Below are 17,130 nucleotides of genomic sequence, written 5' to 3'. Positions count from 1 at the left end.
CAGGGCAGGGTCTGCTCACTGGGCAATTCTGAGCCCGAAACTGGACAGGACGGTGTCACTGACCTGGGAATGTGAATGGACAGCGTAGAGGGAGCTTTACTCTGTATCTGAGTTGGTGTGTATCTAACCTGTGCTTTCACTGGACTGGGAGTGTGGACGGACAATGTGGAGGGAGCTTTACCTTAAGTGCTCTGGGACGTTACCCTGTGTGAGGGGCTCTATATAAATACAAGTTGTTGTTGTTGTACTTTGTCTCTAACCCGGGCTGTCACTGACCTGGGAGTGTGGACAGACTGTGTAGAGGACGCTTCACTCTGTCTCTAATCCGTGCTGTCACTCATACGTCTCCTCTCCTCTCTGATCCAGACAACAGAGCTGCTGGAGCTACTAAAGTTTATCCGTGAGGACCCGATGGAGCTGCAAGCTATCGTCAAAGTGTTGCACAAGAAGGAGCTGTACACCATCAGCCTATGTGAGGTGCTGCAGATGTTACTGCAAATCGATCCTAAGAACAGAACCACGGCAATGTGAGTGTGCAACACGTAGCCCCAGAGGGGGAAATAGAATAACAAACTCAACAACAAAACAACAACTTGCACTTATATAGTGCCCTTCAGGGGGAGAGGGCACAATCTGTCCCTCCTATACAGTCATGACTGCTCCTCACCTTCGGGCAGCAAGTGAGTGTAATAAATAGAATAATAATAATCTTTGTATTTGATATAGCTCCTTATCACGTCATTGAGACGTCTCAAAGCGCCTCACAGAATGTACTGTAAAGTGAAATGACTGTATATTTTGTGGGTGAATGGGTGAAAGTGTAGAAGCTGAGCTGAGTGGAATGGGGAATGGCCATTCCCAGGGCACTGAATGACCTGTTCTTTCAGAGAGATGATAAGCCGAATGACCTTCTTGTTGTGCTGCGTCTCTGGGTGTCTGTGCCGTTCTCTGTGGTCAGTTCCAAAGCCGGTGGCTCCCTGTTCATTGGAGTAGAAGATAGGAAACTGACCAACTCCTTCCAGGTCTCCCCCCTGCGCTTCAGAGGGAATCAGTCGCTTAGGAGTTGCAATTGATGGTGACTTTAAGATTCCCGGACAGTAATGCTTGAGCCTCACCAAATGGGCCAGCTCCTTGACACCAGCCTCCGTTAGGCAAAGGAGCTTGAGCCATCCAGCTTGAGTCCAAACTCCTGACTGTCAGCGCCTTGGGACGTCCTCCCGACATGAAAGGCACTGTGTAAATGTAATCTGTTGTTGCTATTGTCACCTCCTCAGATGTTCGCCTTGACTTGCACATTGTGTCTCGGACATGATGGGTGGGGGTTAGTGGAGGAGGTGGGGGAAGGCACCTTGGGGTGATTGACGCGATGTATCCTCTGCCTCCTGGTGACACTCCTCACCAGATTGGTCGAGTCCAGAGTCAGAGCCAGGGCTTGTGTACTGGACACGGGGATGGTACTGAGTCTTCCTGAAGGCAACAGACAAACGTGCGCTCAGTGAGGACGATGTGAATGTTTTGCTGGAAACAAATCAATATAAGGCAACTCACTGCTGGTTGAAGGCTTCACAAAACTTTCCAGCCAGATCCACTCTCTCCACCCTTTCCCAACACCTAGTCTACACTAGTCCAGAGAGGCATGCACCTTCATGTTGTAGGAACCCCCATCAGCCCCCACCCCAATCACCCCCACTACCTTGTTTACTAGGTAAAACTGCCTAAGAATGTCAAGGTGGGTGTTAGCGATGATGTTTGATTTTTGTCCGTGTGTTTAAGGGGCCTCACAAGCCTACACTACATCCGGGAGTGTCTGGTCATCTGCGGATCCTCTTTGTCAGGACTCAAGCGATCACCCCAGGGAATAGTTCGAATCCCATACGGAGCAGGAATCGATAAGCTTCTGGGTGAGCTTTCCCCAGATAAACCCTTCCGCTCCTGGGTCTGTTTGCAGCATTCACTCACACATACCAATCCAGAAGACATATGCATATACACACACACACACCTATAGACACATACACCATCAAATATACACACTCACCATAAAACATTCACAATCACCACCAAATACACACACACACGCAACACTCAGCACCATATCTACACACAAACACAACATCAAACATAGACCCACCATCATACACACACGCATAAACACCATCATGCACACCATCTGGCTCCATCAATCTCCCTGACTGCTTGGTCTGGCTCACAAAGGCATGGTGTCACAGAAGCTCTTTGAGATGTTAACCCTACATCCAAAGCGCTGTACAAGTGCTGGCTCTTGCTGTCTCTTGGGCTGGAGATTCTATTGCTATAACACGTCTTCAATTTGTTCTGCAGAATTCATGCATATCCACGCGGGGGAGGTAGAAATTCAGAAAACTACTCTCAGATATCTGATCGCAATACTGGATGATCAGGAGGGTGAGTCAACACAGAATGTAGCAGCAACACCCAGGAAGCCGCCCAATACTCAACACCATCTGTCTGAGCATTGCCTGTGACCAGCATCAGCTGTGCTCATAGGGTGATGCCAGCCAGATATGAAGGGGTTTATTACCCTCGAAAAAGCGATCCGCCAATCAAGATACCGGTCAGTGTACAGATATCTCTTTGAAAGAGGGGATTGAGAGATAACAACAACAACAACTTGGATTTATGCAAGTCAGTGTGTAGATATCTCCCTGAGGTGACAGCTGAGAAGATTTAGGAGGTGACCCGATAGAGGTCTTTAAGGCTACGAATGTTTATGACGGGAAATCACAACAGGTTACTTCCGGTGGTCACTGAGTCAGTCAGAAGAGGGCAGAAATATACGACAAGCACGTAAAAGGAATTAAAGGGGAGGCTACAAAATCTGTGGATTGATTCAGATTTGCATAGACTGTACAGAATGGACATTCGGACCGACTTGCCTTTGCCGATGTTTATGCTCCATGACACGAGTCAGTAACTGGAGTGAAGGCAACATTCATCCGTTCTTTACAATACAACAGATAGATTCCTGCGAAAGAGGAAAATTGACCACCGTGCGGGGGGAGCGAGTGGGGGAGTAGGATCAGACTGATCGTACCGTCTATTGTTTGGGACACAAAATGTCAAGCCACTGCCACGATGGTGGAAGACGAACCTCGGTCTTCTTTCACCTAGCAAATTCATATGTTCCCACACGGAGAAAGCCACCAATACTGAGCTGAGCTGATGGGCTGAACGGCCTGTTTTCTGTCTAACGTTCTGTGGTAACTTAGTGCTGCTCTCACCACACAATCACGCTCTCTCTCACACACACACGGATGGCAGTTAATATAGTGCTTTGACATTGAAGTGGATCTGAAATGACATAGTGATCTCCCCCTCCCTCTCTCTCTCTCTTACCCTTCTCTGTGCTCAGTGCTCTTGGCCAACGCTCGTATCATTCCCGTGCTCGTAACAGCTCTGAAGATCCACAGTGACAGCCTGGAGGTGCAGGTGCAGGTGTGCCGAGTGCTATTGAGATTTGCTACTGAAGGTATGACCAATTCTCACATTTACTATTGTTCAGGATGAGGATAAATCCTCAAAGAGCCTCCCCTCCTTTGCCTAATGTGACCTCACCCCAGAGCGTTCGCAGGCCTTGCTCTAGTGCGCCTGCTCCTGGCTAGCTGTTTGTGCAGGTATGCACACAGTGCACAGTCTTTTCACTTTACAGTATATTCTGTGAAGCGCTTTGAGACATCTCAGAGACCTGATAAGGCAGGATCACGTCTGTTTCAAATGCAAGGATTATTATTGTTATGTAGGTGCGTGATTGTACATGTTTCTATGTGTTTACATGTGTTTGAGTGTATGTCCTGTGTGTAGACAATAATAATCCTTGCATTTGGAATAGTATCTTATCACGTCATTGGGACGTCTCAAAACACGTCACAAAATATACTGTAAAGCGAACTGACCGTGTATTTTGCGAGCGAAAAGTGTACATATGTTTGTGTAGGGATATTGTTTGTGTGGGTGTACATCTGTTTGTTTGTGCGCATGTGTGTGTACATCAGTGTGCGTGTGTGTGTGCAAACAAGAGGAGTCCTCTCTCAGTACCCGTTGCTTTGCCTTGCAGCCACAGAGCAAGGCCTGGAGGAGGGAGACCTGTTTGGTGTGAGCGTTATCAACTCGGTGCTTGTAATCCTGCGCTCTTGGGACAAGTGTGTCGAGCTGGAGGTCCTCGTCTGCAACCTCATCATGATGCTGTCCGGAAGCCGTGGGTACCAACCACACCGCGGGCGTCAATCCTGCTCACCCCACACACTGCTGCAGCTCCATACCCACTGGTTAATGATCCGTTATCGGTCAATGATTCATTAGCGGTCAATCAGTTACTAGTTGACAATTAGCTAGTGGTTAAACAGTTACTAGTTAATGGTCAGTGAGTGGTGAATTAGTTACAGGTTAATGATCAGCTCATGTTCGGTTACTAGTTAATGATCAGCTTGTGATTAATGATCGGTTATTTACTAATTAAGTACATATTGCTGAGCAGTTAGTTAGTTACCAATTAAGTTACAGGTTAATGATCAGTCTAATGTTTATCAGTTAATACCTGATAGATGTATTACTGTTTGAAAAGCAGTTGGTAGTTTTAATGATTGTTCTTCCCATGGTCTCTCCCCCCCCACCCACCCACCCACAGTGACTGCGGTGAAGCTGATCGGCACAATGAATGGGATTCACGACATCCTGAACGTGATGCAAAAATTCAGAGACAACAGCCACATCTGCACGCCGTGCTGTGCCGCTCTCTGGAGCATCGTCGTCAACAGTGAGTGTACATAAAGAGCATAATATAGTCACTACACTTTACAGTATATCCCGTGCAGCACTTTGAGACGTCTCAACGACGTGATAAGGGGCTGTATTAAATGCAAGGATTATTAATGTTATTATGAACATAAGAACTTGCTGGCGAAAGATGACCAAGGTCTACCTAGTTCGCCTTCCACCATCCTGGCAGTCGCTTGACATGTCGTGTCCCCAATCTATATACTGTATCTCCCGATATTATTTTCCAGCAGAAATCTATCTAATCTGTTCTTGAAACAACAACACTTTCAGCTTCCACCGTCTCCCTCCCTAGGGGAACCTGTTCCATAAGTTTACTACTCGCTCACTGGTGTAGTGTTTCCGCAGATTTGTTCTGAATCTGCCCCCACACCCCCGTGCACACAGGGTGCCACATGGACAATCTGATGTGCTGGAGGTGGCTCCTGAGCTCTCTGCCTTGCTGTCCTGCTGCTGACGTGCAATATCAATGATTACAATCGTCTCCTGTTGTGTTTGCCACAGGCTACAATGCCAAAATTGCTCAGAGGGAAGGAGCGCTGGACAAAGTGTGCTACGTGCTGGAGTGGCATCTCCACAACGGGATGGTGGTTGAGGCAGCCTGCTCAGCACTCTGGGCATTAGCCTTGGAAGGTAAGACTCCAGGAACCTTGTTATAACACCCCCGGCCTAGCACCTCGATTATAAATAAAAGCAGAAGTTCCTGGGAACACTCAGCAGGTCAGGCAGCATCTGTGGTGAGAGGAAAGCGAGCTAACATTTCAGGTCGATGACCTTTCTTCTCTTAGTGTGTGATGGCATCGCCTCCCGCACACTTTACTCCCCACCTTGCTCGGGTTTCCACAGCGACACCGCTTCGAGATGTTAACCTGATGCACACATTCATTGCTCTCTCTCTTCAGAGCGCCTGACTGATAGCAAGTCTGAGAAACTGACACTACTCCTGCTCGAAGGGCTTCATATCCACCTCCGCAAGAACCTGGTGGTGAAAGTTACCTACCTTTTACTCGCCTGCCTGATTCACAAGTCAGGTGAGCTCTTGCGCACAGCAACCAACGTCAAGAGAGTAAAGTGGAGAAGAGGAGGATGCTTCGGAAACCAGGAACGTTCAGTCAGACTGGAGAAGGCTCAGGGGTGATCCCGAAGGTCATAGATCCCAAGAATCCCAAAGGGCGTAGATACACTGGACTGTCGTGCTCCACGTAATTTTGTATTGTATTGATACAGAGGTGTTCATAACCTCATCTCATCACGCAGAGGGTGGCGAGAGTGCGGGGCAGGCGGAATCGATCGGGATGTTTAAGAGGGAGATAAGAATTTGGGAAATTAGGGAGTTAAAGGAAGGGGTAAAAAAAGTATTAATTTTCTGCTATCCACCCTCCAATAAACTGGTGGAACAAGCTCCAAGGCTGAATATCCGTCTCCTGTTCCTCAAAAGTAGACGCAGAATCGAGGTGAGGAGAAGGTGGAGGTGACGATTGTTCAGATGGTATGACTTTACACAGTAAAGAGAGTGGTGATCGTGTGGCCTGGATGAGCCAGGGAGCTAGTGAGGGCAGGTTGTGTCACCAAATATAAGAGAGCTACTTGGGGGAAGAAATCGACTAGAGGGTGCAAGAGAATAAGAGGTGCTCTTATACCTGGGGACAAAAGTAGATAAAAGGAAAGATGGGTTAGATCACAAACAGAAAGGTTATTGTAACCTCAGTATCTCTCCCCCCATCCCACTTCCTTGCCCTCTGCACCCAGACAGCTGACTCCCCGCCCTCGGCCCCCGCACCATCCATATACCCCATACACTGACAGTCGAGTGCTTTGTCTTTCAGAACTTGTAGCATTCAGGATCCTGGTACCGGAAGAGGAAAAAGATGGCCTCAGTTCGATAATAAGCAGCTACTATGTTCACCAGGAAGACCCGGAGATAGTGGAGAACATCTGTACCCTGTTCTTTGAGTTGGTCCAATACAGTGAGTTGGCTTCACAGCGTGGAACATAGCGGGATAGTACAGCACTGCAGTGTTGGAGGCTCCGTCCTTTGGATGAGACCTTAAACCGAGGTACTATCTTGTGCACGTTCAGGTGCATGTTAAGGATCCCGCTGCACTATTGCAGAAGAAAAGGCCGTTTTCCCTGTGTCATGGCTAAAAATCCCTCCCAATGAATTGGTCAGTTACTCCATGGCTATTTACAGAATCTTGCGGTGCTCAATTGGCTGCCGGGTTTGCCGAGAAACGAGTCACAATACTCAACAATAATAATCCTTGCATTTGTTATAGCACCTTATCGCGTCTTCAAGACGTCTCAAAGCACTTCAAAGAATATACTGTAAAGTGAATTGACTGTGTATTTTGTGGGCAAAATAATACCCTGTGAAGGAAGCATGTTGAGATGTTTCAGCATCAACAGTGCTGTAAACAGGAATTATTTTCTTGGGAGTTGGTTACTGAGGACGGCTCTGGTCTGACCTAGAGTGGGTTACTGAGGATCTCTCTGCTTTGTCCTGTTACAGAGGATGTGAAAATTGAGCTATTATCTCAGAACATCATGCAATTGTTGAATGAAATCAAAGTGAAATATGCTTCCAATGAGGTAACTCAAATCTGTGCCATCTATTTTTGCCTCCCGCGCTTTTACATTTTTTTAATGACAAAGGCTGATGTGTAAATCATAACTTCTCAAGCGAGGCGACTGAGGCCATTACCGATTAAAGGGAATATCAGCAAAGATCAGCGCTGTACATACTGCTTCTTTATATGGGGAGCTGCTTCTCTCTGATGTGCTTTTCCACCGCTGGAGCTCCACTCAAGACTTTTCTTTTCTTCCTTGGCTAGGAAATTTGCAGCATCATAGAATCCACACTTCTGAGACTGCAGAATACCCAGACAGAGCTAGACCTGATGCTGCAAGATCAGACAGAGAGAGACACAAATGAGAGTCAAGCAGAGAGCGGTTTGACTGAGGACGGTGTGAGATACCCAATTAAGGGTCGGGCAGAGGGAGATATAACTGAGGGTCAGGCAGAGGGAGATATAACTGAGGGTCAGGCAGAGGGAGGAGTAACTGCGCGTCAGGCAGAGGGAAGAGTAACTGCGGGTCAGGCAGAGGAGGGAGTAACTGCGGGTCAGGCAGAGGGAGGAGTAACTGAGGGTCAGGCAGAGGGAGGAGTAACTGAGGGTCAAGCAGAGGGAGGAGTAACTGAGGGTCAGACAGAGGGAGGAGTAACTGAGGGTCAGGCAGAGGGAGGAGTAACTGAGGGTCAGGCAGAGGGAGGAGTAACTGAGGGTCAGGCAGAGGGAGGAGTAACTGAGGGTCAGGCAGAGGGAGGAGTAACTGAGGGTCAGGCAGAGGGAGGAGTAACTGAGGGTCAGGCAGAGGGAGGAGTAACTGAGGGTCAGGCAGAGGGAGGAGTAACTGAGGGTCAGGCAGAGGGAGGAGTAACTGAGGGTCAGGCAGAGGGAGGAGTAACTGAGGGTCAGGCAGAGGGAGGAATAACTGAGGGTCAGGCAGAGGGAGGAGTAACTGCGGGTCAGGCAGAGGGAGGAATAACTGAGGGTCAGGCAGAGGGAGGAGTAACTGAGGGTCAGGCAGAGGGAGGAGTAACTGAGGGTCAGGCAGAGGGAGGAGTAACTGAGGGTCAGGCAGAGGGAGGAGTAACTGAGGGTCAGGCAGAGGGAGGAGTGACTGAGGGTCAGGCAGAGGGGGGAGTAACTGAGGGTTAGATGGAGGAAGATTAGGTACCAGTGACCTACACAACATTGGTTAAATAAAAAGAGCACATTGAGATGGGAACATGACTCTCTTAACACTAAAATGTGCTTTTATTAAACAGATAAGTCATTTCTCTTGTGTGCAAGACAGAAATGTTATTGTTTCAACAAACATTCCCTGCCCCCCGGTAGGACTGGGACCACTGCTGTTCTGAACTCGCTTCCCACTGCGGTCTGCCTGATCGTGTCTCGCACAGCAGTGAGCGGTATTGTCCGTTAACATCAACTAGGAACACAATGGGGAAAATAAACGCCACCAGTGACAGATGCACGCGGGCACATACTCGTCACAGCGCAAAACATCAGACCTGAAGGATTTCATGGGTGCTGCACTGCCCCCCAGGGCTCAGTCTGCCCGCTTCACATTCCCAACACGTCTCCTGGTCCACTGGCCAAGACCAAACCATGGGCTGCTCAGCCTTGTCCACCAGCGTCTCCGAGATATCTGACGAGCCGTTAAGCCACCCTGCCCGCTTTAAGCCAGTTTGGTGGTTGTGGTTTTTATTTAATAAACAAATATGAAAGCTGCTAGCAAACAATGTCCCGTGGCTTGAGGTGCTGGGAGCCAGAGTCGCAGGAAGGCAGTCTAGTTCTTGGCCAGCCTTCGCCTCGCTGGGAGGTTGATCGGGTTCCCGCTAGCTGTTCTGAACTACTGACTCGGTGGTTGGGTTTCTTTTCACTGCTCTTTTTTCTTTAAGCTCTGCCTCCCACTGCTTCTTCACCAAGGTGTATAGTCTCATTGCAGCCTGGGCATCCTGTACCTGAGGAGGAACAGACACATTATACACAGGGCGTAGACTGACCGATGCACTGACCAGAGGTTATATATATCAGACAGCAACAGAGTCATCAGATCGCAGAATTATTTACACCTTCAAAATCTGCCAGTTCAGAGGAGACGGGTAGAAACACATGAGATAGTACTTACAGAGCAATGCTCAGATTCCTGGACCCTAATGTTGAGGATGTCCCTACACAGGAGCTTCAGAGAGGGGCGGCCCGACTGTTAAGAGGAAAAATGTTTGAATTATTATCAATTTTAGTCTTTTATGGATGCTGAGCCTCACATGATCAGCCTCCACCGTGTGTGAGTGTATTCTCTCGCTCTCTTCACAATTCTGCTCTTCATTTCACTGACAAGTTACAATCACTCCAGCTCTGTCATTCTTATCAAACACCACTTCCAGGGGGTGGGGTTGGGGGGGGGGTGGGTCGGCGTTGATGGAGGTAAGCGGAGTCTCCTTGGAGCTGAACTGGCACCCAGGTGACATGCCTGGCAATGGAATGTCGGAATCGAGCCAGTCCCTGTGTCAGTCGGTCTCTAGTCCGCTTCCTGAGCCAGGCAGGTCCACAGTATTCCAGGGCTGATGACATTACAGCCCAGCCTGGTTCATCGGCAGGACCTGGAAGGACAGACCAGTCACTGGGGACAGGGAATCATCCCACTCAACTCCAGTTAATCCTGCGAGCCAAAGACCTAATGGATAGGGTGGTCCTAGCTGGACAAGCGGCAGGAAAGCTTGCCAGATAGCAATATCAATGGCAATCTATATGGTTTTAAACTGGTTAGATTCCAGCAGTTACCCTAACCCACACTCTGGGATCCCCAAGCCTTGGCTCTTGTCAACCTGCACCTAATACTTTCTGGCAGGATACGTCCCTTCCAGGGAGAGAGTGGGCATTCCATTCCAACATTTGTAGATGGGATGCCTAGAAATCTGTTTGGTTTGGATTGTACTATAGGGAAGGGCCACGTAACATCACCACAGCTTGGACAAAAGTCTCTGAATGCACATCGCTCACTCACACAAGTTCCAGCTTGACTTACGTTAACTATTTTTCTGAAAGGTTTGTACTTCTGTGTGTCTCTGATTTTCCTTTTTGGGTGATCAAGGAATAAGATCTGTAAGCAATGAAACAACAGTTATCAGCAGCCTAACTACTTGAAATACAGCAAGTCACCTACGCAACAACAGTTGCATGGTTGTTGGAGCTTCAATTAGATGAGACGTTAAAGCGAGGTCCCATCTGCCTATTTAGGCAGATCCCATGGTACTATTCAAAAAAGAGAAGGGAGTTTCTCCTAGCCAACAAACCCCCAAGTAAAATTAGTCATTTGTTTCACGGCTGTTTGTGGGACACTGCTGTGCGCAATTGTACTGCCACGTTTGCCTATAAATGGTCACTATATTTCACAGTACGTGCTGTGAAGTGCTTAAGAGATGTACTTCCAACACGTTAAGGCATTGTATCAAATGAAAGGTTTAATATTATTACCTTCAGATCATTATGTATCGCGTGGCCAACCAACATCCGTTCGCTCAGCAAATCTGCCACCTCCTTCTGCACCACCTTAAACTCCTCACCTGACAAAGAGGCCAAAGCAGTTTGAAAGTGAGACAGAAAAAGAAGTGTACAAACTCATTTCAGGAACAAGGATAAGTAATTATAGATTATTAAACAATATACAGAAAGGTGCACAGACCCCCTAAATATACACACATATATATATACACACACACAAACAAAAACCACCCCCCGCCCCACACAGACACTCAAAACACACACAGATAGATGCAGGAGGATTTGTTACACTGAGTTACATCCAGAATAACTACACAACAGATGCTCAAATGCTCACTGGGAAGCGACTCAATGACAGAGGCTGCACTCTTTCCCAGCAGCCAAAAGATCAGCCCAAAATTCAGAGCTACTCACTCACCGTTCTTCATATCGTGGGGTCGGATCCCGCTGACTGGCGTCCGGTAATCTGTTACTTTCTCGGTTGGTTTAACGTATTTGTCATAAACACATTTCCCAAAATGGTTGACGATAGAAACCCGAGCCAGGATGCTCTCCACACCGTCAGGCCCCACTCCCACCATCTCACAGTCCATTGCCACGGCTTTTGTCAGTCTGTAACAACAAACAAATACAGAAAGTGTTCTTCACATTCCAGCTCAGAAAGAGTAAAGCTCCCTCTACACACTGATCGTCCAGCATTCCCAGGTCAGCGACAGCATGAATTATATACAGAGTAAATCTCACTCCTCTGATTATGCAACATTGCAGCTCAGTGTGTGAATCTATTAAAGGGCAGCAAGTCCACCAGCGCCTACCCAGTGAAGCCTCCATCTTTAACCAGGGTCTCCTGGACAGGGTGCACCGCGGCCTTTGGTGCGTAGCCCACCTGCTGCCGGGCCACAAGCCCTGCCTGCTGCCCCATGGCAGCTTCGATTTCGTCAGGATCCACGTCGTCAAACCAGATGTCAGGCGTGGCAAGAACTGGAGCGGCCGAGCTGTGAGTACAGAGACAAGCAATAATAAGAAATCCTCCCAGTTGCTGCAGTGCCTTATTTGTCAAAACATCTCAAAGCACTTCAGAGATTCCAATAAAGTGTAGTGACTGTACTAATTGCCTAGAGTCAGTTAATTGGTGCATAACATTGTCTCACAGCCAGAATAATAACAATAAGAATCCTTGCATTTGATGTAGCGCCTCATCACTTCACTGAGACATCTCAAAGCACTTCACAGAATATACTGTAAAGAGAATTGACCATATATTTTGTGGGAGAAACACAGCAGCTAATTGCACAACAGAAGGAACCCTGGCTATTACCCCCGCACTCCAAAAAAAATCAGGAATGCTATGGCCTAACATAGCCCTGAGTGCAGCCTCCAACTTATATGAGTAACTCAGCACAGACCTGTTCACACTTGTTTGGGGGTGGGGGGGGGATGGATGAGAGAGAAATATACAGGATACAGCAGTGCAGTAGACACACCTTTTATAGAAAGAAAAAACTTGCATTTTTATTGCACCTATAATCTCAAAATATTTCTAAACCCTTTGGTAATTGCTACCCAAACTGTTTTTTGTAGTAAATGAAGCAGCCACTTTGCACGCAGAAAAGTATCACAACCAACCAGCCACAAGGTGAACAATGTCAATTTATCTGGAGGAGAAACTCCATTCTCTTTTCTGATAGTGCCATGGGATCTTTATTGTCACCTGTAAAGACATTCAGGTTAACATCTCACCTGAAGGATGACATCAACACTACAGAGCTCCCGCCAGCATTGCACCGTGTTGTCAATCTGTGGGCTCAAGACTCAGGGTGGGGCTTGAACCCACAACCTTCTGACTCACAGACGAGGATACAACCGATTGGGACACCCTATAATCTGAATGTATAAAGAGCAGTAACTGTCCTGTTTTTACGGTATCAAGCACAAGGCTGAGCCCAAGCCTGGGGAATGATTTACCTTACACTTACCCTGTTCGTTTCTCACTCTCTCTTTTTCGTTTCTTGTCTTTGATGTGGTTTTCCTCTGGAGGCTGGCGTCCTTTTTGCCGCTTCCCTTTGGCGACGGGTTTAGTGGCCTGAGTTCCATTCTCCTTCACCGGCTCCCTCAGCGCGCCATTAGCTGCTTGGCGTTTCTCTTCTGTGGCTGACTTTGGTTTCACCTTGCGTGAAGGAGTCTCCTCCGCAGCCAAGTCCACACGGAGCTTGGACTTCTTTTCTAGAACTTTCTGCGTCTCTGGAGTTGAGTTCTGAGCAGCCGTCTTCTCATTCATCAGCTGATTGAAAGGAATAAAAGTTTGTAAGGAAATAATTCCTAGAATACTCAAAATCACCACTCTTGCCCGACTGTCACTCCCAATTGGTTGGAGGATCAAGCACTGGACTTGAGACAAGAAGAGTCCTACTGGTTCTACTGAGCCCTTCACCCATTTACCGGATCTAAAGGAACCACTTAACATAGACCATGACAAGCTGTTTCATCTTGTCCAGAACAGTAGAACCAGAGACATGGCCTGCACTTAAATTCAAAAAATTCAAATTCAAAACTAATCTGCAGAAACATTATTTCAGTGAGTGAGTGGTAAATCTATGTTACAGGCTCCCTTGGGAGATGGTGGAAGCAGAAAGTTTTAGATTAATTCAAGTGCAAATTAGGTTAGATTTCTTTAAGAAAATAATATTTTTGGATATAGTATGCGTAATTTGAGACATGACATATGGCAAGTGTAATATTAGAAATGAGCAACTTCGCACTCATGGTTTCCAGAGCTTTCCACCACTTTTCTCACGTCATGCCCGAGTCTGTTGTAGTCTAATCGATAAAGATTGCCATGATTAGTTAACATCTCCATTATTATTTTAACAAGTGACTGCCGGGAAGGCAGAAGGTGAACTGGATGGACCAAGTTTTTTTTCGTCTGGCAATTCCTACGTTCCTCTCCTCTCACCTGCTGAAGTTTCTTCCAGTTGGTGGAGTATTCCAGAGCTCCTTTGGGAGGCAGAGGCACCTCTACACCACTCTTCTTTTTGGTCACACCTGTATTATTTACCCAAAACTTCTTTTTTTTTGATTTTTTGGGTTTGCGCGGCTTAGCCTCTGGCACTGCACTGCTGCTGGACTTTCCTTTGGCCATTTTCTGTTCATCGGCTACTGGGCGCACAAACGGTCATCACTGTGGACACATTAATTGGGGGAAATCAGTGACAAGCATAGCCCCAGGATGATTGGGGGTGAATCACGAGCGCGGCTGGAAGGCATTTCGTCCCTTGGAGGCTTGTGAGGGCACTATTTTTTTTCCCCCAGTGCCCCTTATGTTCCCAGTTACCCCTATCGTGCCTCCGCTTTAGATCCTTGTCACGTCCCAACCGACGCCCTTTCACACTGCGACAACATGCTCTGCGGTTGTGACAGCGCCTTTCGTGGAAAGAGGACGCCCTGCGACGCTCCCGGTCTATTATTTCTCCATCATTATCCCTATTAAAAAAAACCCTAGTTTTTATTGGGGTGGGAGGGGGGGAAAGGGGGAGGGTTGTGTGGGAAAGGGGTGTGTGGGCGGGGGGAAAGGGTGTGTGTGTGGGGAAGGGTGTGTGTGGGGGGGGAAGGGTGTGTGTGGGGGGGGAAAGGGGTGTGTGTGGGGGGGAAAGGGGGTGTGTGGGGGGGAAGGGGTGTGTGGGGGGGAAGGGTGTGTGTGTGGGGGGGAAAGGGTGTGTGTGGGGGGAAGGGGGTGTGTGTGGGGGGGAAGGGTGTGTGGGGGGGAAAGGGGGTGTGTGGGGGGGGAAAGGGGTGGTGTGGGGGGGAAGGGTGTGTGTGGGGGGGAAAGGGTGTGTGTGTGGGGGGGAAAGGGGGTGTGTGTGGGGGGGAAGGGTGGTGTGTGGGGGGGAAAGGGGGTGTGTGTGGGGGGGAAAGGGGGTGTGTGGGGGGGGGGTGGGGGGGAAGGGGTGTGTGTGGGGGGAAGGGGGGGGGGGGAAGGGTGTGTGTGGGGGGGAAAGGGGGTGTGTGGGGGGGGAAGGGGGGTGTGGGGGGGGGTGGGGGGGGGAAGGGGGTGTGGGGGGAAAGGGGGTGTGTGTGGGGGGAAAGGGGGTGTGTGTGGGGGGGAAGGGGTGTGTGTGGGGGGGGAAAGGGTGTGTGTGTGGGGGGGAAGGGGTGTGTGTGGGGGAAGGGTGTGTTGTGGGGGAAAGGGGTGTGTGTGGGGGGGAAAGGGGGTGTGTGGGGGGGAAAGGGGGTGTGTGGGGGGGGAAAGGGTGTGTGTGTGGGGGGGGAAAGGGGTGTGTGTGGGGGGGAAAGGGGGTGTGTGGGGGGGAAGGGGGGGGTGTGGTGTGGGGGGGAAAGAGGGGGTCACATGCAGAAGCCCATCACTACGCTGAAAGCCCTGAGTGTGCGTTGGGGGTAACTGTCCTCCGCCCTCATTTCCCCAACGACACCGCCAGGAAAACCTCTGACGGGCACTAGAATTCCCGCCCAAACTTCCCTCCTCTCCCGAAAAGAAATGTACACAAGAATTCCCGGGAATACCTCTGTCTGTTACTCTCTGCGATGCCCCGAGTGCGCGCGTCTCTCTCTCTCCCTCTCACTCACTCACACACGCGCCGGTCTCCCAAACCGGAAACGCCACCAGTAAATGCCTCCGACCCGCGCGCGGTGCCTCCACAAAGCGGCCGCTTCCGGTCTCTTCACTCCACTGATTGATGACCCCAAACACTGACCCCCATACACTGACTGACCCCCAAACACTGACCCCCATACACTGACTGACCCCCAAACACTGACCCCATACACTGACTGACCCCCAAACACTGACTGACCCCCAAACACTGACCCCCATACACTGACTGACCCCCAAACACTGACCCCCATACACTGACTGACCCCCAAACACTGACTGACCCCCAAACACTGACTGACCCCCAAACACTGACCCCCATACACTGACTGACCCCCAAACACTGACTGACCCCCAAACACTGACGCCCATACACTGACTGACCCCCAAACACTGACCCCATACACTGACTGACCCCATACACTGACCCCATACACTGACTGACCCCCAAACACTGACCCCATACACTGACTGACCCCCAAACACTGACCCCCATACACTGACTGACCACCAAACACTGACTGACCCCCAAACACTGACCCCATACACTGACTGACCCCCAAACACTGACCCCCATACACTGACTGACCCCCAAACACTGACCCCCATACACTGACTACCCCCAAACACTGACCCCATACACTGACCCCCATACACTGACTGACCCCCAAACACTGACCCCATACACTGACTGACCCCCAAACACTGACCCCATACACTGACCGACCCCCAAACACTGACCCCATACACTGACCGACCCCCAAACACTGACCCCCCGTCTGACCCCCAAACACTGACCCCATACACTGACTGACCCCCAAACACTGACCCCCATACACTGACTGACCCCCAAACAGTGACCCCATAGACTGACTGACCCCCAAGCACTGACCCCATACACTGACTGACCCCATACGCTGACTGACCCCCAAACACTGCCCCCATACACTGACTGACCCCCAAACACTGACCCCATACACTGACTGACCCCAACACTGACTGACCCCCAAACACTGACCCCATACACTGACTGACCCCATACACTGACCCCATACACTGACTGACCCCCATACACTGACTGACCCCCAAACACTGACCCCATACACTGACTGACCCCCAAACACTGACTGACCCCCAAACACTGACCCCATACACTGACTGACCACCAAACACTGACCCCATACACTGACTGACCCCAAACATTGGCCCCATACACTGACTGACCCTCAAACACTGACTGAGCCCCATACACTGACCCCATACACTGACTGACCCCCAAACACTGACCCCATACACTGAATGACCCCATACACTGACTGACCCCAAACACTGACCCTATACACTGACTTACCCCATACACTGATCCCATACACTGACTGACCCAAACACTGACCCCATACACTGACACCGCCGACAGGCCTCCATGTCTATATTATATATGAAATGCAAGGATTATCTAACCCTATTGTTGTCTCGGTGAGATTGATTAATATTTTTATGAATTATCATTCATGTGAAAAAATTTGTTTTTTTTGTTCAGTGCCCTATAGATGCAATCTTTGTGTTGTGTGTGTTTTTATTCCATTGTCAACAGTGAATTTCTTAACTTGGCAACCGTGAATGATTGTACTCATGTTAGTG

The 17,130-nt window shown here is 49.2% G+C and overlaps 2 protein-coding genes across 5 annotated transcripts; one reads left to right on the top strand and one right to left on the bottom strand.

The window, feature by feature from the left end:
• The first annotated feature begins 4,670 nt into the window (after nt 1-4,670).
• LOC103184736 (serine/threonine kinase-like domain-containing protein STKLD1) lies at nt 4,671-8,570 on the top strand. Of its 2 annotated transcripts, XM_042337542.1 has the most exons (5): nt 4,671-4,792; nt 5,317-5,445; nt 5,715-5,843; nt 6,639-6,779; nt 7,322-8,570. In XM_042337542.1, exons 1-5 carry the CDS (start codon nt 4,690-4,692, stop codon nt 7,474-7,476), a joined length of 657 nt encoding a protein of 218 aa, XP_042193476.1. In that variant the 5' UTR covers nt 4,671-4,689; the 3' UTR covers nt 7,477-8,570. The 2 variants fall into 2 exon arrangements, with proteins under 2 accessions (XP_042193476.1, XP_042193475.1); XM_042337541.1 differs by lacking the exons at nt 4,671-4,792; nt 5,317-5,445; nt 5,715-5,843; nt 6,639-6,779 and having other exon boundaries at nt 7,267-7,401; nt 7,644-8,570.
• A 33-nt stretch (nt 8,571-8,603) lies between these two features.
• rexo4 (REX4 homolog, 3'-5' exonuclease) lies at nt 8,604-15,499 on the bottom strand. Of its 3 annotated transcripts, none has more exons than XM_007902867.2 (9): nt 15,402-15,499; nt 13,837-14,061; nt 12,860-13,164; nt 11,699-11,878; nt 11,302-11,495; nt 10,857-10,945; nt 10,408-10,482; nt 9,508-9,582; nt 8,604-9,340 (listed from the first exon to the last, which is right to left on the bottom strand). In XM_007902867.2, exons 2-9 carry the CDS (start codon nt 14,020-14,022, stop codon nt 9,215-9,217), a joined length of 1,230 nt encoding a protein of 409 aa, XP_007901058.2. In that variant the 5' UTR covers nt 14,023-14,061; nt 15,402-15,499; the 3' UTR covers nt 8,604-9,214. The 3 variants fall into 3 exon arrangements, with proteins under 3 accessions (XP_007901058.2, XP_042193472.1, XP_042193474.1); XM_042337538.1 differs by having other exon boundaries at nt 15,465-15,484; XM_042337540.1 differs by lacking the exon at nt 15,402-15,499 and adding an exon at nt 14,215-14,233.
• Nucleotides 15,500-17,130: the final 1,631 nt, after the last annotated feature.

The sequence above is a fragment of the Callorhinchus milii genome, unplaced genomic scaffold, assembly GCF_018977255.1.
Source record: "Callorhinchus milii isolate IMCB2004 unplaced genomic scaffold, IMCB_Cmil_1.0 Scaffold8, whole genome shotgun sequence".
Taxonomy (NCBI): Eukaryota; Metazoa; Chordata; class Chondrichthyes; order Chimaeriformes; family Callorhinchidae; genus Callorhinchus; species Callorhinchus milii.
The sequence above is the reverse complement of the archived record's forward strand: the minus strand, read 5'-3'. Positions and strand labels throughout refer to the sequence as shown.